General features: G+C 42.4%; 1 protein-coding gene across 1 annotated transcript in view; it reads right to left on the reverse strand.

The window, feature by feature from the left end:
* Positions 1–1,935: 1,935 nt before the first annotated feature.
* ELN (elastin) overlaps positions 1,936–27,286 on the reverse strand; it is an 86,711-nt gene continuing 61,360 nt past the window's right edge. Inside the window, exons 17-32 of the mRNA XM_081313768.1 lie at positions 22,395–22,547; positions 19,078–19,128; positions 16,800–16,979; positions 16,634–16,696; positions 16,397–16,549; positions 14,641–14,694; positions 13,067–13,294; positions 11,508–11,549; positions 10,255–10,413; positions 9,283–9,330; positions 8,384–8,422; positions 7,138–7,206; positions 4,426–4,464; positions 3,735–3,758; positions 3,538–3,585; positions 1,936–2,737 (exon numbers count right to left, since the gene is read on the reverse strand). Of these exons, the coding sequence (XP_081169894.1) occupies positions 2,712–2,737; positions 3,538–3,585; positions 3,735–3,758; positions 4,426–4,464; positions 7,138–7,206; positions 8,384–8,422; positions 9,283–9,330; positions 10,255–10,413; positions 11,508–11,549; positions 13,067–13,294; positions 14,641–14,694; positions 16,397–16,549; positions 16,634–16,696; positions 16,800–16,979; positions 19,078–19,128; positions 22,395–22,547 (1,376 nt within the window). The 3' untranslated portion in view covers positions 1,936–2,711. The remainder of the gene's footprint in view (positions 2,738–3,537; positions 3,586–3,734; positions 3,759–4,425; positions 4,465–7,137; positions 7,207–8,383; positions 8,423–9,282; positions 9,331–10,254; positions 10,414–11,507; positions 11,550–13,066; positions 13,295–14,640; positions 14,695–16,396; positions 16,550–16,633; positions 16,697–16,799; positions 16,980–19,077; positions 19,129–22,394; positions 22,548–27,286) is intronic.

Genomic DNA, 27,286 nt, shown 5'->3' on the forward strand with positions numbered 1-27,286 from the left:
AGTCTCAACATCTTTTTTACATCGTGGTGACCAAAACTGGATGCAGTATTCCAGGTGTGGTCTTACCAAAGCATTGTAAAGTGGTATTAGTACTTCACTTGATCTTGATCATTTCAGCAAATGGTTGTCCAATCTCTTCTTAAAAACTTCCAGTGTTGGAGCATTTATAACTGCTGGAGGCAAGTTGTTCCACTGATTAATTGTTGTAACTGTCAGGAAATTTCTCCTTAGTACTAGGTTGCTTCTCTCCTTGATTAATTTCCATCCATTGCTTCTTGTCCTGCCTTCAGGTGCTTTGAAGAATAGCTTGACCCCCTCTTCTTTGTGGCAACCCCTGAGATACTGGAAGCCTCCAGCAATCATCTTTGTTGCTCTTTCCTGCACTCTTTATAGAGTCCCAATATCTTTTTTAGATGGTGATGACCAAAACTCAATGCAGTATTCCAAGTGTGGCCTTACCAAGGCATTATAAAGTGGTATTAATGCTTCATGTGATCTTGATTCTATCCCTCTGTTAATGCAGCCTAGAACTGTGTTGGCTTTTTTGGCAGCTGCAGCACACTACTGGCTCATATTTAAGTGATTGTCCACTAGGACTCCATGATCCCTGTCACAGTTACTACTATTAAGCAAGGTACCACCTATGCTATATCTGTTAGATAGCGCCCAATGTTCAAGCCTGTCAAGATCCTCCTTTATCTTAAGCATGTCTTCTGGAGTGTTGGCTATTCCTGCCAAGTTGGTGTCATCTGCAGATCTGATGAGTTTACCATCTATCCCCTCATCCAAATCGTTGATGAAGATGTTGAAGGGCACTGGGCCTAGAACAGAGCCCTGGGGCAGCCCACTACACACTTCCCTCCATGTAGATGCAGTTCCATTGAGGACCACATGCTGAGTACGGCCGGTCAGCCAGTTACGAATCCATCTGGTGGTGATGCTGTCTAACCCACATTTTTCTATCTTATCAAGTAGTAGGTTGTGATCTACTTTATCAAATGCCTTACTGAAGTCCAAGTAAATTATATCCACAGCATTCCTATGGTCCAGTAATTTTGTCACTTGGTCAAAGAATGCAATAAGAAGTATATGCTGTGTATATCCTGCCTGTTTGTTTAGGTTTTGGCCCAGTATATTCTGCTAACCCAGAAAATGCATTGTTTGATAATCAGGCTAAACATGTTCTAACACATTTAGAGTAATTTATTCTAATAAGAAGGGCTCAGATATTAATAAAATTAAAATCTTAATTCTATTAAGATATTAATTAATTCTGTTAATTAACTGAAGTATAAGGTGAAACCTGGAATTGATATTTCCAATAGAAGCTGTAATCTTGAATATAATTTATAAAGTCAACAATAACAGATAAATATATTCACATTAGGTGGGTGGTTTTTGCTTTGTTTAAGACCAAGGACAACACATAGCCTCAGAGTTGCTGGAGCTAAGCAACTATATTCTGCTATCAAGGCTATTGGGAAATTAAGTCCAGATCTGATCAGGTAAGTCAATACAGATAGTCCTCAACTTACGACTGAAACTAAAATTTCCATTGCTAAGCAAGGTGGTTGTTGTGCCTGATTTTACTACCTTTTTTCTCACAGTTGTTAAGTGAATCATCTGGTTGTTAAATGAATGTGACTACCCCCATTGACTTTGCTTGTTGGAAGCTGGGTAGAGAAATTGCAAATAGCAACCATATGATGTGTTGGATGTTGCAACCATTGTAAATACATCCAGGTTGCCAAGCACCCACATTTTGATCACATGACCCTGGGGATGCTACTATGGTTGCAAGGATGAGGACTGAGTGTAAGTAACTTTTTTGAATGTTGTTTGAACAGTCACTAAACATATGGATGTAAGTCAAGGACGACTATCTTTTCTGAAAATAACAAGTGAAATAAAGAGAGAGAGAGAGATTACCTTTAAAACATTATTTATTAGTCAGGTTTTATTTATTTTATTTTTTGGAAAGCAGTTACTGTTCTTCTTTATAAAAAGTGTCCCATCCCAGTTACATCAAAGTGATTAAACATGAAGATGTGGAGCAGGTTGGCTGGTCATGTACAGGGGTCCCTGGCCAGCCCGTTCATTGGGAGCTGGACGATGTCATGCCGGCGCCCACATTAGGTATGGTATGGATGCTGTGGCCTGGCCGTGCTAATCCACCCAGGCCTGGCAGCCAGCAGAAGCTCCAGGATTAAGGCTAATCCCATTGGCACTGACAGCTTGGCCTGAGCTGCTCCCCTCCAAACGGGGGCAGTGTGTTCAGGGGGAAGGGAAGAATGGCCTGGCAAGGGGCTCACGGCAAAACTAGGGGCGTCCCCCCCACACACTTAGATCCAAAGAGGAGCCAGCAGAGAGAGACCAGGAAAGAAGCAGGCCAGCTGGCCGATGGCTCCTGTCCCCCCACTTGTGGGCGTGGAGCTCAGGAGTGGGTTAAAGTGCTCAGGCTGCCCCCTCTGAAAGCAGCCCTCCTAGGCTGCAGCACCAAAAGGCCCCAGGGAGCAGAAGGCAGGGACGCTCCCTGTGGGATGGTTGTAGCACCAGTGAGAGGGAGGGGGGCCAGCCGGGGGTGGCAAGGCATGGGGCTGTGTTGGCAGCGGCGGTGGTGGAATCTCTGCTTTTCTCAGGGGGGTGGGGGGGTACATTCGAGACCAGGCAGTAGCACCAAAGTTCATGAGGTGAATGGTAGGCTGTCTGCGCTACTTCCTCTTCCGGCCGACTCCTCCTGAAATCAGAAGAGAGAGACAGAATGACCAAGCAATCCAGCAGGTGGCTGACAGGGGCCAACCCAGAAATGGGCCTGGGGATTCTGACCTTGGCTGGGTGGATGCAATGTTCTTAACTGGTTCGTTGAAGACTTAGTTGTTTTATTTGGACATGTTCAACTTCCAGCAGAAGAAAAATATGTGCAGCTCAAGGCTGAACTGTGGCCTTCTTGGTGCTCTCTGAATTTGGTTATTTGTTTGCAGGTATTTCCTTACTAAGTAGCTTCATCAGTGCCATAACCAAGCAACCAACCAAGCTAAGAGCACCAAGAACTCCATGCATTCAGCTTGAATAACCTTAATGTTCTTTGTTGTGTTTGTGGGTTAGTGTGATTTATTTAACTGATGATTCTGGAATTTAAATAGCAAAACCGTTAGGCACAAATAAGAAGTTTGGATTTTGGTATTGAAACCTATAGTAGACAGCTTTTATGGCATGCAATAGTACCTAGTAGAATCTATTCTGGACTTGGAAACTAAGCAGGGTCAAACTCCCACCAGCTACTCCTAGATCTCTCCTGAGGATCCCTAACAACTGCCTTCACTGGTTCAGAAGACGATTACTGATGAACAGGGTGTCAGAGGTGCTCAGGCATTCTCCAGCTAACTGGAGCACCAAGTCCACCCTGCTAGAATCAGATCAGCCAATCAGTTGCCCTGTCATCTTATTTCTGACTATCTCTGAGCATGGCGGTTTTGGAAATAAAAAGAAATAGCAGCTCTCAAACAAGTTATCGGTCCAAGCTGTGGTGCCACTTACTTTTGTAGCCAAGTGCCCCCAGGACTCCATAAGGCTTGGGAGGTTTACCTACAGGGAGAGAGAGAGAGAGAGAGAGAGAGAGAGAGAGAGAGAGAGAGAGAGGGAGAGAGAAGGGGGAGGGGTCATTCAAGGCTAGTTAACCAGTTAATTTCTGGACTATCCTTTGCACTTTCCTCCCCCTAAAGTACTGCCCTTACCTCCATAGCCAGGTGCAACTCCACCTGTGAATCCCAAATGAGAGAGAAAACCTTGTTAGCATTGCTGTTACCCCTTTTTAGTTACACCCCCCTTCCCACTATGCCAAGAATCCCTCAGAAAAATAAGCTCATCTAAAGCACTTCTTTGTCAGTGGCTGGATTCATGCATTGCAGTAAGCCATCCTTACTGCCATCCTGCAGTAAGCCATGATGTAAACACAAATGGCTGGTTCCATACAACATGCAAAGCTAAAATCGGAGAAACTGCAACATATACTCAATGAAAATGAAGTAGTTTCTGGCTCTGTGAATTGTGGGAATGCAGCCAACGTGGGTTGAACTAGCCATGGGTTTGAGAGCACATGATATGAATACGGCAATTGTCTCATTAACTCAGGTTTAATAGATTATGAGAAACCTGGCCATTATGCTTTGAGTGTTGTATCAACTGGGCCAGTCTATTTTCTTTATTAATAACTCCTGCAAAGGGTTTTGAATGGGCATTGCTTTGTTAATAAAAAAAAAATTAATGTTACTGAGGTAGTATGGTCACTGGGTGAAAAGCACCATTTGCTAATCATTGCCCTCAGGTCACAGGTTGGCTACTCTGGCCTGTCAGGGATTAGTCAGCCCAAAGCCCCTTCCTGCATTTGGGTCTGCCAGGACCTGAGTCCTTCCCTTGACAACGTACCTGGGTAAATAGGAGATAATCCAAAGCCAGGGCCAGTTGCTGCAATAGAGGGGAACAGGTGGGAGAAAGCATTTTGAAGGGACAAGCATAGAGGACACTTGATTCACATAGTTAAATGAAGTATTGGAGAACTGAGGCAGCCAAAGATTTTGCACACTTGTAAAGAGGACTCTTGCAGTTAGAGTACCAAAAGCAGTGTTTCAAACAACGTACTGAAAGCTAGCCAACTGCGTTTCAGCATTGTATGCTGGTTGTATCCTTCCATGTGGTCAGGTTATGCTACAGTTGTTTAGTGTGATTCCAAAAGCTTGGATTAGCTGAATAGATTGTGGTTAAGCTAAGCTATAGACAAGCACATGCAAACTCAGCTGGTGTGCCTCCTGACATCATTGTGGAGTTTTTCAGCCCACTCAGCATCACACAAGTGCAGCTGTGGGCCTGTGAAAGCTTCAGATCCCACTATCTAACTAACATGTTATCTTTTGGTAGAACATTGACTCTTGAATTCCATTCCAATTTACAGCTCTCTGGCATATTATTTTACATAAACTTGGATATTTTTTTCTCCCTCTAGTTAAAAGGAAGAAAGAGAAATGCAGGAATTTGTTTGTCCTTACACAAGATAATCCACTATGTTGGAACAAATGTGGGAAGATGGGAAGAATCTGTAGAGTCTCTGAACGTGCTCAATCTTTCTATCACCATGGCTGAGAGTCAGAAGAAAGGTAAGATGTTGTTCAATCATAGGAAAGAATGGTACTTTTCTCCACTGACTCAACAGCAATTAGAACACCAGCACTGGAACCCGCAGAAACAATAAAATAGCTCTTTAGAAGGGCAATCTCATTGCCCTTATATCATTGATATAACTTAAATCAAAGTTTCTCAACCTTGACAACTTTTAAGATGGGTGGACTTCCACTTCTATAATCCACCAGCTAGCAATCTTTAAGATGGGTGGGCTTCAGCTGCCAGAATTTCCCAGCCCCCATGCTTTAAGATGAGCGGACTTCAGCTCTCAGAATTCGTTCCTGGCTGGGAGAACTGAAGTCCACACAGCTTAAAGCATGTGGCTAGGAAATCCTGGGAGTTGAAAGCCATCCATCTGAAAATGGCTAAGGTTGAGAAATATTGGCTTAAATAAGTACGTTTCCAACTACCCATGCATGGTAGAATGATTTATCCAGTTATAAAAGTGTGGACTGAGGATAAATAGGAATGAGATATTCTTGCAAAATCTCACATCTTTTGTGAACTTTGAACATGGTCAACTTCTTCTATGAGAAAAAAGTCCTTTGTGAGGATCTTTCATTTCCCATTCTTGGAGATTTGGGTGTTACTTGAACTCTGAGCCTCCTTTCCCATCTGCCATCTATGCTTCCTCCCCTGTTGGTAGAAATCCTATTTTCTTAATATCTGGTTTGGGACTTCACCATCCTCTGGATACTGCAGTCTTGTGCAAAAGAATGAGAGTTGCAGGAATTGGGTATGTCTAGTAATTTAATGAAAAGAAGGATGAGGGGGGACATGATAGCAGTGTTCCAATATCTCAGGGGTTGCCACAAAGACGAGGGAGTCAAGCTATCCTCCAAAGCACCTGAGGGCAGGACAAGAAGCAATGGATGGAAACTAATCAGAGAGAGAATGACCTAGAAATAAGGAGAAATTTCCTGACAGAACAATTATTCAGTGGAATGGCTTGCCTTCAGAAGTTGTGGGTGCTGCATCACTGGAAGCTTTCAAGAGACTGGACAGACAGAGTTCTGCTTGAGCAGGGGGTTGGACTAGAAGACCTCCAAGATCCCTTCCAACTCTGTTATTCTGATATTTAGTTTTATCATGTTTGTATTTGTTTTATTCTATCCCAGATGTTTGTAGTCTGAATGAGTTCTATTTAAGCCTCCGAGAGCCTTTTAGGATTGCAGTGTCATAGAAATATGTTAAATAAATAAAGATATTGTCACTTGAGGCTGGAGGCAGAGGTGAGCTCTACCTATGAGTGTAATAAGGTTAAAAGGTGATAGGGAGAAATTGGTTGTAAACCAATTCTGATTTGACTGATCTTGGAAGCTGGTTAGTATGTGGATGGCAATTACTTGTTAATACCAAAGCTAGTCACTAGACTGGAATTATTTTTTTTTTAAAAAGCAGCCGTAGAGAAGGCTGGCAAAACCATTTTACTATACTGCTAAGAAAACTGCATGGATATAATCAGTAAGAACTGGACTTTTTTTTTTAAAAAAAGAAAACTTTGAATTGGTTTATAGGTGCATTAAGGTTAAAGGGGAAAAATTTATAGCCTATTGTGGTCACTCGGGTTTCCTTCCTACATCATGAATGAATATTCTTCTATTTTGCATTGCGAGAAGCAAAGTTTGACATTGCTCAAGGATAAATCTAAGCTTACAATGACTAAAATAGATAGCAGTATTTAAAATATAGGGCATGCTAGCTGGGGAAGTCCACACATTTTAAAATGATCAAGGTTGAGAAACACTGATCTCTAGAGTATTTCTACAAATCCCTATTTATTTTTTTAAAAAATGGTGCATTCTCACATTTAACAGGTGCATTCTCACATTTCCAGTTTTGAAAAGATTTCAAAAGATTTCACTGAGTTTCAGGATGACACAGATGTGGCTATAATTCCCACCCTGAATTGCCCTCCCCCTGCATCCCATCAGAAGCATCTTTGCCCACTGGGGATCAGACCTCCAGCTCCGGCACCACCTCCGTAACCGGTTCCTCCCAGTCCAGGGACTCCGAATCCTCCTCCAACGCCTGTTTTTTTTTCCAAAAAAAAAAATCTCCATCAGAAACAAACCATATATCTAGTTGAAATGCAGTAGGGAATATTTGTGTTTTGGACTGATTGCACTTGAATCTACCAGGAAGGATCTTGGAAGAGAAGTAATGCTAATTTTTTTATGTGTAAAAAAGGATAGTGAATTTAAATTACATTAAGAATTGCCAAACACTTGGTTTAAATCTTGGTGAATTAATCCAGACCTGAACATACTCTGTTTAGTATTAATATGAGTTGAAGAAGCCCACTAGAGGCTACGGTCCTAGTAATATAAAAGGCAGAAATTTTCCTGACCCTTTAGATGATTTGGATTTAAATTCCCATGTATCCCTTCCAGCAGAGCCAATAGCAAGGACATGTGAATGTTGTAGTCCAAAATATCAAAGAGTTCTGGGCTAGGGCCTTCTGTGGTCAGCATAATATTAGAAGCTAATGGTGTGAAATGATAATTATCAAAGCCCTATAGAAATCCTGAACGTGCCCTACCCAATAGTTGCTAGTTCTGAACATCCTAAAATTCAGTTGCCGTTCAAGCACATCTAACAGAGGCCTCTTTTGGCCTTGGTTAATCCTAATTTAGATAGCAGAGTACTGGGCCAACTGTTCTAAAAGGACCTATGGGATCCACTTGGTGATCCATTCTAGGAGAACTGAGAAGAGTTACGGGTTAGTCTAAGAAAGAACGGGTAACTAATGGTATGAACAGAAATGTTGGCAATCACAATAGGAGAAGATGAAGTCAAAGTCAGGGAGGTGATCAACATTCATGGTGGCCATTTGAGAACCAAAGCAGGACATTTGGCACTGCCTCTATTCTGGGAATCTGATCCTCCAATTAAAGAACAGACTTCCGGGACAGTTTGATGTGGCCTGGGGAATAACATTGGGCCTTGCAGGTCAGCTGGCTGACAGCTCAGCCGGGCTAGAGAACATTCTTCAAGTTTATAAGCAACAGAATCTGTGTGACAGAGCCTAACTGCTTTCATTCATCACACCCTGCCAAACATATTGTGTTGCATCCTTTTCTCGTATTAAGACAACTCTGCATATTCTGGAGTCAGGAAGAATCCAGGCTCAGCCCCTATAGCTAAAGACAGAGCCATAATACCTAAGCCAGTTCCAGCAGTTCCATACTCTGGACAACCATCTTACCTGCCACGCCAGTTCCACCCAATCCAGTACCTGGGATACCTGTCAAAGACGGGGAGAAAGTCTCAGTGGTGAATCCATAGCAATTCTTTTTTCTCCTGAAGGCTGGAGGCTTCCCAGATGGCAGCTACATCCACTTTTCCATTTTTTTCACCCAAGAGATGTTTTGTCTAGAGCTTGCTTTTCCTAATGCAGTTTTTCTTAACTGTGGCAACTTTAAGCTGTGTGGACTTCAACTCCCAGAGTTCTCTGGGAGCCCTGGCTAGGGAATTCTGGGAGTTGGAAGTCCATACAGGTTAAAGTTGCCAAGATGAGAAACTCTGTCCTAATGGTTGTTCTGAGCTAGTACAAGAAATCAGAGAGCAACCATTTGGGAAGACAAAGTTTTTGGCCTTTTGGAGTTGTCTCCAGATACATAAGGGAAAAAAAGCTGTGCAAGAACAGAAGGGATCCCTGTTAATGGCATCCATTTGTTTTGGTAGGGCCTGAGCAGGACAGCTTCCTGCTAGAATGTATCCAGATGAATATGTCGGTGGCTAAGAAGTGCCATTTGGGATCAGTCCTACACAGTTAATGTATGCAGAAATTGCATAAACCAAAAGTGACTTTATTCTAATCTAGTTCTGAGTAACAGCAAAAAAACCCATTTATTTTGCATCATCCTCTCACCCATTATGCTCCTTGGCCTTCTCAAAGCTAATGTGCTACTCACTGCCAAAAGGTTGTTTCTCCTGTTCTCAGCTGATTTTTTTTTCTTTTGTCCTCCTTCCCTCCCTCCCTCTCATTCTCTCTCTTTTTCTCTCTTTCACTTTCTCTTCCTTTCATAGACATATTGGTCTGTACCTATTTCGAGGAGTTAACATGATGAATTACAAGCATTTTTTTTCATTCTGCAGAGATACCGTATTTAGGTGGTTTGACTCCTGTTTGTCCTCCAATTATGGGAATGCCTGTGAGATAAGAAGAAATAATTCCCATCAGAACCCTTTGCCAGAGATAATTTTTGCCTGTCAAAATGGGAAATTGTGAGCTAGGCTGATTCTCTAGGAAATTTCTCCTGCCTCAGGAAAATCTGCATATTACTGGTAGTCCTTGATTTACGACCATTTTTTAACAACGATTCAAAATTGCAATGGTCTAGAACAGGGGTGTCAAACTGCTGGCCTGCGGGCCGGATGCGTCATCCAGAAGCCGCGCCCACCCCATTGCCGGCAATGGCAAAACTGTCCCGATACGATGCGTGACATCACGTGACGTCACGAGTTTGACTTGTCTGGTCTAGGAAAAAGTGACTTACAACCGATTCTCAAAGATATGATTTTCCCACTATTCCTGCATTCATATAATTATAACTTGGGTATATGGCAACTGACTCAAATTTCCAAAGGTTTCAGCTTCTTGTGATCACGTCATCCTGCTGTGAACTTTTCAAAGAGCTTCTGACAAGCAAAGTCAATTGGGGAAGCCACATTTGCTTAATGACCTTGTCGTTCACTTAATGACTTTGTCGTTCGCTTAAGAACTGTGATAAAAATGGTCATAAACTTGGGTTTGGTCACATGATGACATTTCATAACTGCATCACTTAGCCACTGAAATTCCAATCCCAATTGTGGTCAGAGCCATGGTGGCACAGTGGTTAGAATGCAGTATTGCAGGATGACTCTGCCGACTGCTAGGAGTTCGATTCTGACTAGCTCAAGGTGGACTCCATCCTTCCAATGTCATAAAATGAAGACCCAGATTGCTGGGGGCCATATGCTGACTTCATAAATTGCTTAGAGAGGGCTGTAAAGCCGCACTGTGAAGCAGTATATAAGTCTAAGTGCTATTGCTATAAGTTAAGGACAACTTGTACTCAGTGAAACACAGACCTGCACCAGGAAGTCTGCCCCCAGGTACGCCACCACCTCCAGGTACGCCACCACCTCCAGGTACGCCGCCACCTCCAGGAAGGACGCCACCTCCCGGAAGGACGCCACCTCCCGGAAGGACACCACCTCCAGGAAGGACACCACCACCTGGCACGACACCTGTTGTACCATGTATAATGAGTTTGATTTTTTGTTTTAATTGAGGTACAGACAGTATTAAATAAGAGGAAAAGAAAAAAGACAAGATCAAATGTTTCCCATTCTGGCCTTTCATCTCCACTGTTAGGTTTAGATGGCTTCACATAGGTCAGGCATGTTAAACTCCTGGCCCGTGGGCCGGATGCGTCACGCCGAAACTGTGCCCACGCCATTGCCGGCAATGGGGGAAAAAGTCCCAATATGTCGCACGACATCACATGATGTCACAAGTTTGACATGCCTGACATAGTGTTCTACTCCTGTTATATTCCAGCTTAATAAGGAGTGTTTTTAAGAATCCTAAAATGGCAGCATATCCCCTTTGCTCTTGCTTTTAATTTCTTTGTGCTTTATACTTCCGTGTAACTGATTCATTCATGAATACTGATTCTGTGTTAAAAAGCTGTACTTTTTATGCAGTCATATATCTGAAAGTTTTCTTTGTGTTGCCTCATCTCCTTCTGACCCAGACAGGCTGTCACTTGACACTGTCATTATCAGTTGGTTTGGTGCTTGTGTAAGCCAAGTTTTCTCACCTCATTCCCCGCCAATGAAATAATGACCAACAAGAACCTTTCTGACTGATGTGACAGAGCTATCCCAATCCTAAGATACTCAAGGGCAAAATGTACAAAGGAGTGACTCCATGCAAAAATTAAATTAAATTTATATTTAATTTCAATAAGATAACATAAATTGATTGCCATCACAATTAATAATGTTCCCTGCCAGTCACTTCCAAAAGTGATAATTCAGTTGCAAATTTTAGATGGTTCTGGGAACCCCATTCAAAGCTTTCAGAAGCCACATGCAGCCCTAATAGCCTTAAGGTGTGCACTTTCCCTATATATGGTATCAAAATAAATTCCTAATTTCTGCCCTTGGCCCAACTCAGAAATGGCATTGTGGAATAGAGGAACTCATAATTGATCTTGTCAATTTGGCATTTATTCTGAAAAGGTGCAGAGCCTTTTGTTAAATGGGTTACAAAGAGAGAAAATTATATTTCCCAAGAAAAGCTAGCTTAAGTAAGGATGGGTGCAGACGAAACTCACCATATTTGGCTGCTTTGGCGGCTGCTTTCGCTGCTGCTGCAGCTATTCAAGTTATTAGGAGAAAGAAGAACAGAAGAATTAAGCAGTCAGAATGCGAGCAAAGTTCAAGTCTCTAATATCTCATTAAAGCACTGCTTCTCAACCTTGGCAACTTTATGATGTGTGGACTTCAACTCCCAGAATTCCCCAGACAGCAGCCAGGTGGATGGACTTACAGTCTATGGAGATTCTCAGTCATTCAGGTCATGGTTGTCCCAAAGGTGCTTTTTCAAGAGGCAACTGGACTTTCTTGTTTTTCTTTGAAGATGTTTCGCTTCTCATCCAAGAAGCTTCTTCAGCTCTGACTGGATGGTGGGGAATGGAAGGATTTATATTCGTTGCAGACAGCTGGTCATTTGCATTCTTTTAGAGAGCCGTTGAGGCCACTTGGAGGTTATCTGTATCCTCAAGGTCACCTGTAGTGCAAATGGGTGTGGAGACTTCTTGGAACTGCTGAAAGGACTGTTGTAGACTGGAGATAGATGATGTCGTATCCCACCCCCTCTTTGAGAGAAGGTGTTCAGTTTTGACATAGATGGCCTCTTTGACTCCTCTTTCAAACGAGAGGCCCTCTCTGTCCAAAATGTGGACTTTGATGTATTCGAAAGAGTGGCCTTTGTCTTTTAAATGCAGATGGACTCTGAATCTTGTCCTGATGGGTTTGTTCTCCTTTGTTGTGCACATGTCCATTGTCTTGTCTTTTGTTTTGTCTTGGCTTGATTTGGTAAGGTTTGATTTTTGCTTTGTTTTGCTTTGGATTTCATTTGGTTTGGTTTTGATTTGGTTTGATTTTGATTTTGTCAGGCAGATCTACCAATCTTTTGAAACACCACTGAGCATGTGTTTAATAACAACAATGAAAAGGCTAAAACAGTATACAAACCATATTTCTTTGTCACGGTTTTCACTGGTGGATCCCTGATTTTGTTCTATAAACCAGTGTTTCTAATCTCAACAACTCTAAGAGATGCAAACTTCAAACTGGATTTCTGGCTGGGAATGTCTGGAAGTTGAAGCCCATGTATTTTAAAATTGCTGAGATTGCGGCTATAAACAATCCCGCCTTTTCCTGGATTTCCTGCAAGAGTATTTGAAAATCAAAAACTCAAAGGTAATACAGAATAACACTGCTTTGACTTGCAATACAGCTTGTCAAATACCTGAATAGAATTTGCATTTCAGCATTTCTAAATAGGAAAATAGAAACAATCTTGGAGGTGCCTTAGTTATGGAAATCTTCGCTCTTAAAGGCTTCCTTGATCCTCTCCTACTAGGTCTGAGGAGGGTAGGGAAATGTTTGCTATTGCCAGAAGTATTTATGCTGCTGGGGAACTTGTTGTTTTGTTCCTTACCATTGTTAATTAAATTTGTAAGGGCATTTCAATGATTTAGCTTAGTTGCCTTGTATTATGAACTGATCAGAAATTCTGCTATGTTCCCAAACAAATACTAATTAATGTGTCTGGGAATAATAAAATGAATATAGCTGGCAATAAGTGTTGGCATATAGAATTACTTACCTCCAGCTCCTGGGATTCCTCCAATGCCAGGCACAAGTCCACCACCAGCACCAGGAACCAGGCCGCCAACTCCACCAGCACCAGGATACAGGCCTCCAACACCACCAGCACCAGGATACAGGCCTCCAACACCACCAGCACCAGGAACCAGGCCGCCAACACCACCAGCACCAGGAACTAGGCCGCCAGCCCCTCTTCCAGGCACAAGTCCTCTTGTCCCACCAGCTCCTGCTAAGGCAAAGCAAACACTGTTAAGAAAGAGACAGTTTTCTGTTCCATTGTCTAAGACTAGTTTTAAAGTTCTCCAAGGACGATATTTAGTTCAAAACATGAAGCCTGTGTGCTTTGTACTTTCTCCTACACCACCATCTTTTTTTCAGCATGCTTGCAGGCGGCTACTTGTATTCTTATTATAGTGGTTTTTTCTTTGCAAAATTAGGCTGCTCAATGATGCAGCACTTTTCTGCAATTGTTTGTGCCCCCCCCCCGAATTGTACTGCTAAATGATGCAGTGATATTCTCATGGGGAATTGCAGATTTTTGTATTGGACTAGGATTTTACCCTTCTGCTATCATACCATCTTATGCAATTTCTCCAGCTCCAAAGAAATGCCAGATCAAAGGTTGGGCATCTCAGCTACTCCCCACACAATGCTTATGAGCCTCACATTTATAAATCTATTATCTGTCACTTAGATCAGTTGTACTGTATTCCTGAAAATTCTAGAGTGTAGGCATAAAGCTTTTCATTTATAGCAGAAGTAAGCAAGTGTAGTGATGAAGGTTTTGGGCTAGGACTGGGGAGATTCAGGTTCAATTCCACGAACAGCCATGGGTGATATTGCTCTAGTGACTCAGACTAACCCTCTTCAGCAGCTGTTATTACAGCAATAAAATAAAGGGAGATTCTCATGTAAGCATCCTTGAGCATTTGGAGGAAAGTGGGATAAGCTTACTGGTTCTACAAGTAATAATAACAAGCATCAACATATTTGCTGGTTTCATCATCCTGCTTTTTTCTCATGGTAAATACGTAACCTTTGAGAATGGTCTGGTGAATGTAGCTTGTATGGCTGTATTGACACACGGGCATATTTTATTTTTAAAGTCCGTGGTTCTGCATGATATGTTGAGCCACCAATGATCAATTATTAAACGATGAATAAAGAGAACCAAGGCCATGGATGGTGAGAGACAAAAAAATCTGAAGCACCTTTTCTGACTCACACAGTTTATTAGCAGGTACAAGCTTTTGTGAGCTGCATCACAGGCTCTGTGCCTCTGATAAAGTGCATTGCAGTTTATTAACAGCCTATGCCTGTTAATAAACGTATTCAGAAGAGGTGCTACCATATTCATCCTGATTTTTTTCACATAAACTAACATTCATACAATGTGTATAACAGGAGATAAGAGAGGGATCTAGGACAGAGTCCTCTTCAGATGCTATGTTCTCTCCAAAGGACACGGTCTCCTTGGAGCACAGCGCTGAGTGGTCCCTTTGTCCCAGTACTTCTAACTCAGTGAACAGATTTTCCTAAATTGTTGCCTGTGCTGGGCTGAAGTGACCTTACCATATTTTGCTGCCTTGGCAGCTGCTTTTAGAGCAGCTGCAGAACTTCCCGGAACTGCAAATACAAGAAAAAAAAAGATGAGGTCTTCATCAGCACCTATTCTGCATAGTTCCCCAGTTCATCGCAGGTTTGGGAATTACCCCAATGGAAGCCTAACTTCAGCTGAATAACCATGAAACCATGATTGCAAACTGTATATGAGTCAGCAGAGTGTTGTGGTTTCCAAAAAGGCAAACACAATTTTAGGCTTCATTAGTAAACATAGTGTCCAATCTATGGGAATATTCAGCTGAAGTATTGTACCAACTGTAGGCACCAAATGTTAAGGAATCAGAGGATTCAGAATAGTTTCAGAAAAGGTCAACAAAGATAATAACCTGAAACAAACAGAGATTGTTGTTAGACACGTTTAAGCTTTGAGAAAAAGAGTCTGGAGAGAAATATGGTAGCATGCTTCAAATATTTAAAAAGCAACCACATAGAAGAAAATCAGTATCATTACAGAATGCAGGGACATGGAATAATGGATTTAAGTTAAAGGAAGGCCATTTCCAATTGAATGTTGGAAAAACTTCCCAAGGGTAAGAACAAGTGAAGTGTGAAATGCTGGTAGTCTTCTCTTCCCTGGATATGTTCATCCAGAAACTGGATGCCACCTTTTAAGAGATGCTTTAACTTGGATTCTTGCAGTGAGCAAGGACTTATTTATTTAATTCATTTATGGAACAAACTTACATAGCTGCTCATTTGCCAGAAGCAATTCTGGGTGGCAAACAGGTTACAATACAATTCCAACTCACCTCCAACTTGACCTAAATGTTGATATGATCTAACAGGTTAGAACAACGGCTTATGACCCTCTTTTACTGGTCTAACTGTACAGAGCGTCCTCTCGTATGGTATTGTGGTTTGGTATGCTGGTCTGACAGCCACGGACAGGAAAGTATTACAGAGGGTAGTGAGCACAGCACAAGACATTGTGGGCTGTCCCCTGACACCACTGGATGACATCGCCAGGGCTCGTTGCCTTGGAAGAGTAAGGAAGATTCTCAGGGATGACTCACAACCTAGACGGTATCTCTTTACTCTCTTACCATCCGGTAGGAGATATAGGAGTATAGCCAGCAGTACCAACAGGCTGAAAAATAGCTTTTATCCATGGGCTGTTAGGCTTTTGAATGGGATATAATCTCTGTGAACTTATGCAGAATTGACTTGGGAGGCCGGTGTGTGGTGTAGTTGGTTCACATGGTGTGGTAGGATGGAGGGTTTGTTGTCACTGTGTGTTGGGGGAAGGGAGCACGGGGGGAGGCTCAGCTAATCTCAATGTACGCATGTGGTACTTTGACAATAAAGGTTTATTATTATTTATTATTATTACTTGCATCCAGAAATCCACCACCCTAGTTCCATCAGATCGGAGCTCCAAAGCCTAGGGGAAAAGCCAGGTCTTCACTGCTTTCCTGAAGACCAACAAAGTCTGTACTGTACAGGCATCGTGACAGAGAAGGCTTACTTCCAAATTCCCCCCAAGTGACACTATTTCAGTCCAGAGCTGGACTGAATGACCTAAATATACAGAAATTTCCCCCTGTTGAATTAAACTGCTAACCACTCATTCTAGAGTTGACACAAAATGGTTGGTTGTGCTTGGTTGTATGCCACCTAGAATTGACTCTTAGCAAGGTGGGTAGCATAAAAATAACATTGGAAGTAAGGCTGTGCTTTTATATTTCCTATATGCATAACAACTTACCTAGTCCCACTCCACCAGGTCCCACTCCGCCAGGCCCAACTCCTCCAGGCACAACCCCGCCAGGTACAACTCCACCAGGTACGACCCCGCCAGGCACGATCCCGCCAGGCCCAACTCCGCCAGGCACGACCCCGCCAGGCCTAACCCCAATTCCTGAGAAAAAAATATTGAAAAAATAGTCTGATTATATGGACCAATTTGTGTTGCAATGAGAAAAGAAACATGTTGTCTATTTACCATATGCTGCTGCTTTTGCTGCTGCCTTAGCTGCTGCCGCTGCTGCTCCTGCTGTTCCAGCTCCTAATGTGCATAGAAACACAGTTAGGTTACAGGACAGAATCCATACAGGCATGGAGCTCCCCTGCATCGGGGACTGCTGGCACCCCAAGAACTCCACCAATACCTGGGATGCCAATGCCACCAGGGATGACACCACCAGGGCCAACGCCACCAGGGATGATGCCACCAGGGCCAACGCCACCAGGGCCGACGCCACCAGGGCCGACGCCACCAGGGATGACGCCACCAGGGCCAACGCCACCGGGGATGATGCCACCAGGGCCAACGCCACCTGGAACCCGTCCTAGGGAAAGAAATTATGAAATTGGAGTGGAAACCCAGCAGAAACTCAATTGGAGTGGAACTTGGTGGGAACTCAAAGAAGATTCACCAAAGTACTTGCCTGCCAGCCATACGTATTCAGAAAACCCATGCAACACCAATGCTGCTAATCATCAGGGCAGACTCAGGAGAGAATTGCCTGCATGCTACTATCTAACGATCATATTAGAGCAAAACGAGTCTATATCAGATTGTGGTTCCCAAAGCACTAATCTCTCCATGCTCATTCTGTAATCCCACCACATACAGGATTCTATTCATGTATATGTTTCCTCATGCAGGCAGTGACACAAAGTTTGAGGGAGATTTCACAGGCTGTTTGTTGGCTCATCACTCTGGTCCCTCAGATTTGTGGGATGCACAGGCACAGTGCCTCTGTTTGGGGAACAGGGATTGGTGGGATGCACAGGCTTATCCTTTTTATGGATGACCTTCTATATGAGGAATTCTCTTCTGTGACAATTCTGCTCAGTGTCTTTTTTGGGGGGGATTTCACTGATTCAAAAGATGTGTTTTATTCCTCAATATTTTCATTAATCTCATTGCTACCCTTCCAGTGGTGGGATTCAGCCAGTTCACACCACTTCGGCAGAACCGGTAGCTAATTTTTTGTTGCCCAGGCCCAGAATGGACTTCCGGAAGTGGCATCCACACAGAGAACCAGTTGTTCACCTATTTGAATCCCACTACTGTGCCCTTCCATATATTGTATGTGTCAGTTTAATGTATGGGTCTGTTTGATATAGTGGTTTAAGGCACCAGGCTAGAAATCAGGATACCATGACTTCTAATCCCATCGTAAGCACACAGTTAACTGGGACTCCTTGAACCAATCACGCTCTCTCTCTCTGTCCTGGAGAGGTGATTGTGGAGGTTCCTAGATAAAAATCCACATAATGCCCCTCCCCTCCTCCCCAGATCACAGAAGTATCACTGCATATAGCCACTACTTCCTGTATAAGTAGACACAGGATATATCTGGGCATTCAAGCAATCTACGTTCTGCCTGGAAAGCCTGAATCTTGCAACTTGCACACGTTAAGAAAATCAATTTGATTTTCTAAATTTTTATTTTGCATAATTTATGGTTAGAGGGGGAAAATTCAAAGTATAATTTCTAGTTTTGTTTTGGCTAGATAACTAGGGAAAGTGTTAAGAAATATGTAATCAATTGAAACCTTTCCTGATTTCAAACATACTCTAGGGCAACAGGCATGCTGCATTAAATCTTACTGCTGTCAGAAAGCAGAAACTCAAAATCTCCTAGTTTTCCCCACAAAAATATTTCTCTGTTCTCCACTGCGCTGCACAGATTGACGTTTCTCAACCTTGCAATCTAAAAGAGCCTTGGTGGAGCAGTGGGCTAATGCCTCCTTAAGTAACACCAGCTGCCTGCAATTAGTGCAGGTTCGAGTCCCACCAGGCTCAAGGTTGACTCAGCCTTCCATCCTTCCGAGGTAGGTAAAAATTTTTTTTTATTTTAATTCCATTTATATCCTGCCCTTCTCCGAAGACTCAGGGCGGCTTACAAGCTTAGCAGTGAGGACCCAGATTGTTGGGGGCAATAAGCTGACTTTGTAATAATGCCGCTTGGGGGAGGGCGAAAGCCCTAATAAGCAGGCATATACATAGAATGAAGGCTATTGCTAAGCACATTGATTTGTGCTTCTTAGATTGTAAGCTGCCCTGAGTCTTCAGAGAAGGGTGGGATATAAATGGGATTTTTTAAAAAAAAGATGCATGGACTTCAACTGTCTATTTGACAACATTGCAGCATCTTGTTTGCAGTAGTAGTTGTAACTTCATGCTGGATTTACCTACTTGCCCTCTAGTTTGTGAGATGTCACTAAGGTGGCACACTTACTAAGTGCAAGTTTGCCCATCTCAGGAACTACTTTAATGGTGAGAGAAAGAGAGGGGGGGGAGGGAGAGAGGGAGAGGGAGAGCAGAATGGAGGGCCCAATCCTACAATGTGCACTGCGGTGATATCTGCCTGCCTTGAGTTTGCTACAGCGACCCTCCCCCTCAATAAAGAGATCTGAAATGATTGCGAGACATACCGTATTTTGCTGCTTTAGCGGCAGCAGCTGCTGCTGCTGCTGGACTCACTCCTTGCAGATTCAAGCAAGAGAAAAAACAGGAGGTATAGCTTAATAATAGAAACGTAATGCATTTCAAATATAGTCTTCCACCTTGCTGTGATAATAATGCAAAACTGACATTACCCTCATTTTAATCTTGCGCTAATTTTAAGAAATACTGTATTGGAAATGTACCTTAGGGGCCAAAGGGAAGGAGATGAAACAATTTATTCGAAATTTTTGCTGGCATCAGCAAAAGCTTAGCTGGTGCTGGGCAGTTAAACCAGCCTGGCTTGGTTAAAACTGGAAACGGTCCAGTTGTGTAAGGGAGATGAGACCTTCCCAGCCACCACTTCTGCTTTTGTCAAACTTTACTTCGTGTCCAGAAGCTCCCTTTAACAGACACCCAGGTAGGGAGTGAAGAGAAGGGGGTGGCAGTAGAGGAAGATGAGTTCCCTTGCTCATTTTGGCTCTGGCCACTCGTAACCTGAGCACTGGAGAGGAAAAGTCCCAGACGCACTTTAATTAAAATACAGGATTGTAGTAAGGTGAGCTTTTTACTGGTATCCTATTATTCTCTTTATTGGCCATGGAATACAAGTAGTCCTAAACTTACAAGAGTTCATTTAGTGACCGAAGTTACAATGTCACTGAAAAAAGTGACTTATGGCCATTTTTCACACTTATGACTATTGTAACATCACCATGGTCATGTGATCAAAATTTGGATGCTTGGCAACTGACTCATATTTATGACGGCTGCAGTGTCCTGGGTCATGTGATCCCCTTTTGCGACCTTCTGACAAGCAAAGTCAATGGGGAAGCCAGATTCACTTCATAACTGTGTGACTTAATTTAACAACTGCAGTGATTCACTTAACAACTGTGGCAAGGAAGGTCATAAAATGGGGCAAAACTCACTTAACAAATGTCTCACTTAGCAAAAGAAATTTTGGGCTCAGTTGTGGTTGTAAGTCGAGGACTATCGGTATATAAATTCTCAAAACGTAGTTATTTTATTCATGTGCGATTGCATTCTTTCCTAGGAAATCACTGCTTCATGCATGCATTCTTTACACTGTGGTATTCAACGAACGTGATCGTTCCAAAACGTGGTTTTTCATTTCCTCCTTTCCCCTGATTCATTTGCTGTTACCTTGCATGGGGACTTAGGTAAAGGTATCTTTCGTGTCCTTGTGTGTGAGTGTATACGCTTATAACAAAGGACAGACACCAGCAGGAAGCGAATCAGACACTAATCTTAAAATGTGGGGTGCTGCTGGTGCTGTACTGCATTGCAAGGAAATGGAGTAATACAGAAAGCGGGTGGGATGTAATTTTAACATTAAAAGAACCTACAGGGACAGAAGGCCTTCCCGTTCAATTCATCATCTCAAAACGTTTTTAATTCCAGTCAACCTCATTTTCTGCCACCCCAGAACTGGATTCAGAGGAAGCTCTTCTCACGCTGTCTGCTTGTGTTTGCATGCTGAGCCAATTAATTTCACACTCAGCCGCAGCACACTTCAAAGCATTAGATCTAACTAGACTTTTGTTTTGCAGCCCATTTTTAAAGTACGAGTGGCAGGTTGTCCGATTGGTGAAACTCTTCGTCTCACCTTGCCTTCCCATTCAGGAGCTAGAGTCAATATAGCTTTCTATTTGCAGGTTGTGTTTTTTTTTTAAGTAGCTACATTTCAGGTCCCTCTGATACTGTAGTTCTTCAACTGGGCACATCCTGCGGTTTATGGAGCAATTTGCTTGTTTCTAAGTTAAAGACTCAGTTTGGGAAACTACTGCCTACATGTTTGCATAAAATATAGTCTCTGTTTTTTTGGGAGCGGGGGCGATGACACTATTTGAGACTGGGAAAAACTGGTAATTGGGTCAAACAGCTTAAGAACACTGCTCTTGTATCTACTGCTCAAGTATTTTTGCATAAAGTCGGGCAAAGACACACAATCTCTGATGATCCTATTGTCAAATACAGCCTGAACTGATTGCGTTGTTCCAATTAGAGGTGGGCAGTATTTGTATAGTATCTACAGCAGAAAATGTGTGATGATACTTTGTACCATTACTGTATTAGTTAAAGTAGTATTTCTTAAATTATTTTCATATAATTAACGTTCAGGAGTCAATAAACAATCTGAAATTTCACAAAGGGGTCAATGAGCTGAAGAATTTGGGGAACCCCCCCCCCAGATTACACAGTGGCTGCATTTGAGTGAAGGAGTTGAGGATGTCTTGATTTTTCAGCTTTGGATTGAAAGACTGCACACCACTACCTCTCATTGCTTTCAATTCTTACCTGCCTTATAACAATTCAGGAAAAGGAAGTAAACATGATTAAGAGTTTGACTGTTTTGCTTTGTTTTCTGTTCCACTCAGTGGGTTCCTGGGCAAGACAGAGTCTAATAATTGTTTCTTTTTCCCTTTTTCAAGGCATGGGGATGTGGGAAGGGACTTTTATAACTCCAGCATCTGTGGCATTGTGAAGCCGAACAATGTTCTTTGCACTCTCTTACTCAGTACCTGGAGAGAGTACCCAGATGGCTCATAAGCTTTTCTGCTCCTTCTCAGCTTTTTAAGATCAGCTGATAGACAACAATCCCAAACTGCTTTTGAAAAGATGAGGAGCATGGACTGAAGCAGCATGAAAGTGTCTTTGGTGTCAGGATGGAGGAAGAATAAATAAGGGGTGGGTAGGTTCAGCTCTGCTTCTTGTGTGGATGTTAAAATTAGGTTTCTGCTTCAGTTACTAGGATCAGAATGACTGTGATTACTGGTGTTGTTTGAGATTGATACTGCTATTTGAGCAGGTATCCCCTGCCCTCTGTTCACATATGCAACACAGTATGTGTGTGTCTGGAAGTATTCTAGGTTTTGTGGTGGTGCAATGGTTAGAATGCAGTATTGCAGGCTAACTGAGCTCACTGCCAGGAGTTCGATCCTGACCAGCTCAAGGTTGACTCAGTTTTCCATTCTTCCGAGGTCAGTAAAATGAGGACCCAGATTGTTGGGGGCAATATGCTGACTCTTTAAATTGCTTAGATAGGGCTGTAAAGCACTATGAAGCCGTGTATAAGTCTAAGTGCTATTGCTACTGCACTTCTGCCCATTGGACCCCTACTTGGTGATATAACCTAAAAGCAGTGAATAGATAATATGTTTGAAGCCAGTGAACAAGTTTATAAATGAGAGCTGTTGGACTAAATGGGATTGACTATTTGGGATATAGAAGCAAACTCCGGTTTCATCTCTTCCTCCTCTTTCTCTTCCCCTAAACAACTTACCTCCCACACCAACTCCTCCTGGGCCTACTCCAACTCCAGGAAGTCCACCAACTCCAGGAAGGCCAACACCACCACCACCAACTCCAGTTCCAGGGACTCCTGGAAGACCAATGCCGGTACCACCCACTCCAGTTCCAGGGACAGGTCTGCCACCTGCAAAGAGAAAGAAAGCCATAAAGGGTACAAGCAAAACAGGCTGGAATTGGGAGAAGGGAGTCATGAATCTCTTGAATGTTGACCAATATTGGTTAGTTAGTGACCAATAATTAGCATTAATTTATTAGAACAGCAGAGGAGAAAAGAAAACGTTAACTGCAGAAAAATGCTTTTTTCAGAAACTTCCATTGATGGACAATAAAGAAATAAGTACACACAAACATACACAATCAGCCATTAAAGGCTGTTGGGTGAAATGATAGTAAAGGTAAAGGTTCCCCCACACATGCGTGCTAGTCGTTTCCGACTCTAGGGGCCGGTGCTCATCTCCGTTTCAAAGCCAAAGAGCCAACGCTTGTCCGAGGATGTCTCTGTGGTCATGTGGCCGGCATGACTAGACGCCAAAGGCGCACGGAACGCTGTTACCTTCCCACCGTAGTGGTCCCTATTTTTCTACTTGCATTTTTACGTGCTTTAGAACTGCTAGGTGGGCAGAAGCTGGGACGAGTAACAGTTGCTCACTCTGTTATGTGGCACTCGGGGTTCGACCCGCCAAACTGCCGACCTTCTGATCGACAAGCTCAGTGTCCTAACCCACTGAGCCACCGTGTCCCTGAAATGGTAGTATGGTAATGGTAATCTCCATGGGTATTTTACTAGCTTTGCAATCCTCAAACCACAAAGAAATGGAAGGATTTGCGGGTGGAAGGCTAGAATAGCACAATGGTTAGGATAGTAACCTGTGATTTGGGAAATTTCCAGATCACTTAAATCCAGAACTTTAGCCACTTGTTTATTAGGTCAGTCTTCCTGAGGATGACACCGTAATATACGTACGTATAACTTTTAGAAAGAGTATAATTCCATTCATCCATAGCTGACATGCTTACTATTAGCTGGGTTAATAGGAATTATACTCCAGCATAGTTGGACTGCATCAAGTTAACAAAGGCTAAGCAAAAAGGAAAAAGAGTTTTACAGATAGTCCTTCACTTATAACCACAACTGGGACTAAAATTTCCACTGCTAAGCAAGGCAGTTGTTAAATGAGTCACGGTGCCCAATTTTAGGACTTTTGCCATGGTTGTTATGTGAATCACTGCAGTTGTTCAGTGAATTGTGTGTCATCAAGCAGATCTGGTTTACGCAGTGGACTTTGCTTGTGGGAGGCCCCTGGGAAAGTCAGAAATGATGATCACATATCCCTTGGATGCTGCAACCAGTGTAAATGGTTGCCAGTTGTCAAGCTCTCAGATTTTGATCACATGACCCTGGGGATGCTGCAATGTTGTAAGTGTGATGACCAATAGCAAGTCACTTTTTTCAATAGCACTGTAATTTCAAATGGTTGTAAGTCAAGGAGTATCTCCAGTATAGTAATTTGTAGTATATTGCATTTAATAAAACTATATGGTACTTCCCAATGTTACACATTTAATGCATTTTACAGTCAGTAATAAAAATACCAGTACTAACCATAACTAAGTTTATAATAATATTTAATTTTGAAGTATGGGAAAGAACAAAAATGACATCAAAACTTTTCTTACAGCAGCCATTTAAAGGAGCTCCAAGGGAGGAACTAAGAATCTAACAGGGACATCCTACTGTAGGAATTATGTCTCTCTCTCCCCCCCACCCTGTGCATTATTTTGTTTATGTGCCATTAAATCAATGTCAACTCTGGCCAGATTTTCTCCAGGTGAATCTGTCCCTAACCTCGTCCTTCAGGTCTTCCAAAGATTGCATTATAGTAATTTAAACGTGTGAGGACACCAGAACATGAACTACTGTAACTAAGTTGTTTGTGTCCAGAAAAGGGTTAAAAGGTGCTGATTGGTGCTTCTAACTAGAGAGGTTATTATCATCACTATCCATGACAAAAGGGACGCAGTGGCTCAGTGGGTTAGGACGCTGAGCTTGTCGATCAGAAGGTCGGCAGTTTGGCGGGTCGAATCCCGAGTGCCGCGTAGCAGAGTGAGCGCCTGTTACTCGTCCCAGCTTCTGCCCACCTAGCAGTTCAAAAGCACGTAAAAATGCAAGTAGAAAAATAGGCACCACTCCGGTGGGAAGGTAACAGCGTTCCGTGCGCCTTTGGCGTCTAGTCATGCCGGCCACATGACCACGGAGACGTCCTTGGACAAGCGCTGGCTCTTCGGCTTTGACCGGCCCCTAGAGTCGGAAACGACTAGCATGCATGTGCGGGGGAACCTTTACCTTTACCTTTTTATCCATGACAAGGATGCTGCCAAGAAGAATTTGAAACTGTGACTTGTTTTTCTGGAGAATAGCAACTTTACAGTTCATGCAAACTCTTTAAGTCCTATACCACAGAACCATCCATCTGCAATGCTATAATTATTGTAATAGTAATTATAATAATATATTATGAGAGAGAAAGTATGCTTTCAGCTGAGCTTGACTTTTAATAATGTCATAGTTAAATTTTCTTGGCAGTTATCCGGAAGTGGTCACTATCTTTGTCGTCATACAGGAAAACTTTTTTTTTTTAGCTTCACATTCTAACCACAGTCCTGGGATTTCCCATGTCAGTGCCAACCACAGCCTGCTTCAGTTTCTGACTTCAAGAGCCACTAAGTGCTGCTGCCTAGGTAGAACTCCTCTTGTTATAAATAGAATCCTATTAATTTAATAATTATTTTATTTACTGCTGCATAAGCTGTGATTTCAGCTTTTGCGACTACTTAATTCAGGGATGGTGAGGATGTAATCATAAAATAAACATAATATTTCCTGAATATTTAGTGCTGCTGCTGAATCCCCATAGGTACAGAGATGAAAACCTCTTGCTTCAGAGAAGGTCTGTCAAAATGGGAAGTTACTGATTATTAAAAGCTTACGGTTTTTAATACAATTTGTTGGTTGGAAAAGATAGCAATAGCAATAGTATTTGGACTCATATACCACTTCACAGTGCTTTACAGCCCTCTTTAAGTGGTTTACAGAGTCAGCATATTGCCCCCAACAATCTGAGTCCTCATTTTACCCACCTCGGAAGGATGGAAGGCTGAGTCATCAACCTTGAGCAGGTGAGGATCGAACCCCTGGCAGTCAGTAGAATCAGCCTGCAATACTGCATTCTAACCACTACACCACCCCATGATGCTCTTTCTACCTGTTATCTCAATAGTTCTTGACACACGAATCGTTGTAGATCATTGTACCCTCAAGCTACCCTGTGACCACCACAAGCCTATTCTTCTATTTTCTTCTATTTTACTAGGAGGAGCTGCCACAAAGAAGAGGGGTGTGTGTGTCAATCTATTTTCCAAAGCACCAAAAGGCAGGATAAGAAACAACAAATGGAAACTAATCAAGAAGAGAAACTACCTAGAACCAAGGAGAAATTTCCTAACATTGAGAACAATTAACTAGTGGAATGGCTTGCCTTCAGAGGTTATGGGTGCTCCATCACTGGAGGCTTTTAAAAAGAGTCTGGAAAGCCACTTGTCTGGAATTGTATAGGGTTTCCTGCTTGAGCAGGGGGTTGGACTGGCCCTAGAAGGCCTCCAAGTCCCTTTCAACTCTGTATTCTAGGTCTAGGAAGTTCAAAACCTTGCATGGAATGACATGCATGTTGTAGCCAGAATGATCCACTAGATGGCAGCCTCTTTCCTGGATGGCTCTGACGGGCTGAATCATAGACATGGAAAAGGAAAGAGTGATGCTCAAGGTGACTCTGCTTTCAACACATTTGAATTCCACCCACGCCTCACCTCCACTTCTGAGGAGAAATAAAGACTGCCCATAGAAATCAATGGAAAAATCCAGACTTTCACCGCAACTACCACTGACTAATACATTGAATGGTTTCAAAAAAGTCTTTCCCATTCTTTCCGACACTGCTCAGTTCATGTGTAAACAAAATGAAAAACATTAATAAATGCAGTGAAGCTGTGTGTAAGATAATGGAACAAAAGATGAGCACTATTTTATTCTTCCATTGGAAATTATGTTTCTGCCTTTCTTGTAAAAATGAAAATGATGTCTCAAAATCCAATGGAGAAATCAAGCTGCTATCATAACTAGGCAGCAGGACCTATGTAGCAACAACCCTCTCACTTAAAATCTTTCTTCTTTCTCCCACTATGTAACTAAAGCCCATATTCTTTCACTTCCTTCCGTTATATATTCAAGATGGACAGTATTTAATATGTATTTGTTATGTATATGTAGGGGTGTGGGTCTATACATATATGTATATAGTATTGTTAGGTATGTGTCATGTATGTATTCCACTTTGAGAGCGGGCAACTAAATTTCATTTTTGATGTGTGCCGTTGTGCTCACAGTTAAAAAAAAAAGACAATAAAGGTTATCTTATCTTATCCTTTCCCAAAGGGTAGACTATAGAAAGAAGGAAGTTATATTGTAAGCTAGTAACCTAACCTAAAAACTAGAATTAGAAGCCACTTCTTTATCACTCTTTTCTTTGCACCCTTTCCATTTATTGATTGCTTCTCTATCTTGCAAAATGAAATATTGTTTTATTCTGTTCAACATTTAATAAAAAATTTATATATAGTTAAAAAAAGAATAGGGAAGATAGAACATCACTGTGCCTGGAACATCCAGCTTGTACATCTAATCAAACCTAGATAATTCATCCTTTGTAAAAATGGCAACTGCAGAGGCAGTAAAAAAAGGGAAGGGAAGGAAGGCTTTCTGGGCTGAAGTGTTGGATTTCAAGATAGCTCAGAGCCCATGTTACACAT

Source organism: Vipera berus (genome assembly GCF_964194415.1).
Source record: "Vipera berus genome assembly, chromosome: 1".
Taxonomy (NCBI): domain Eukaryota; kingdom Metazoa; phylum Chordata; class Lepidosauria; order Squamata; family Viperidae; genus Vipera; species Vipera berus.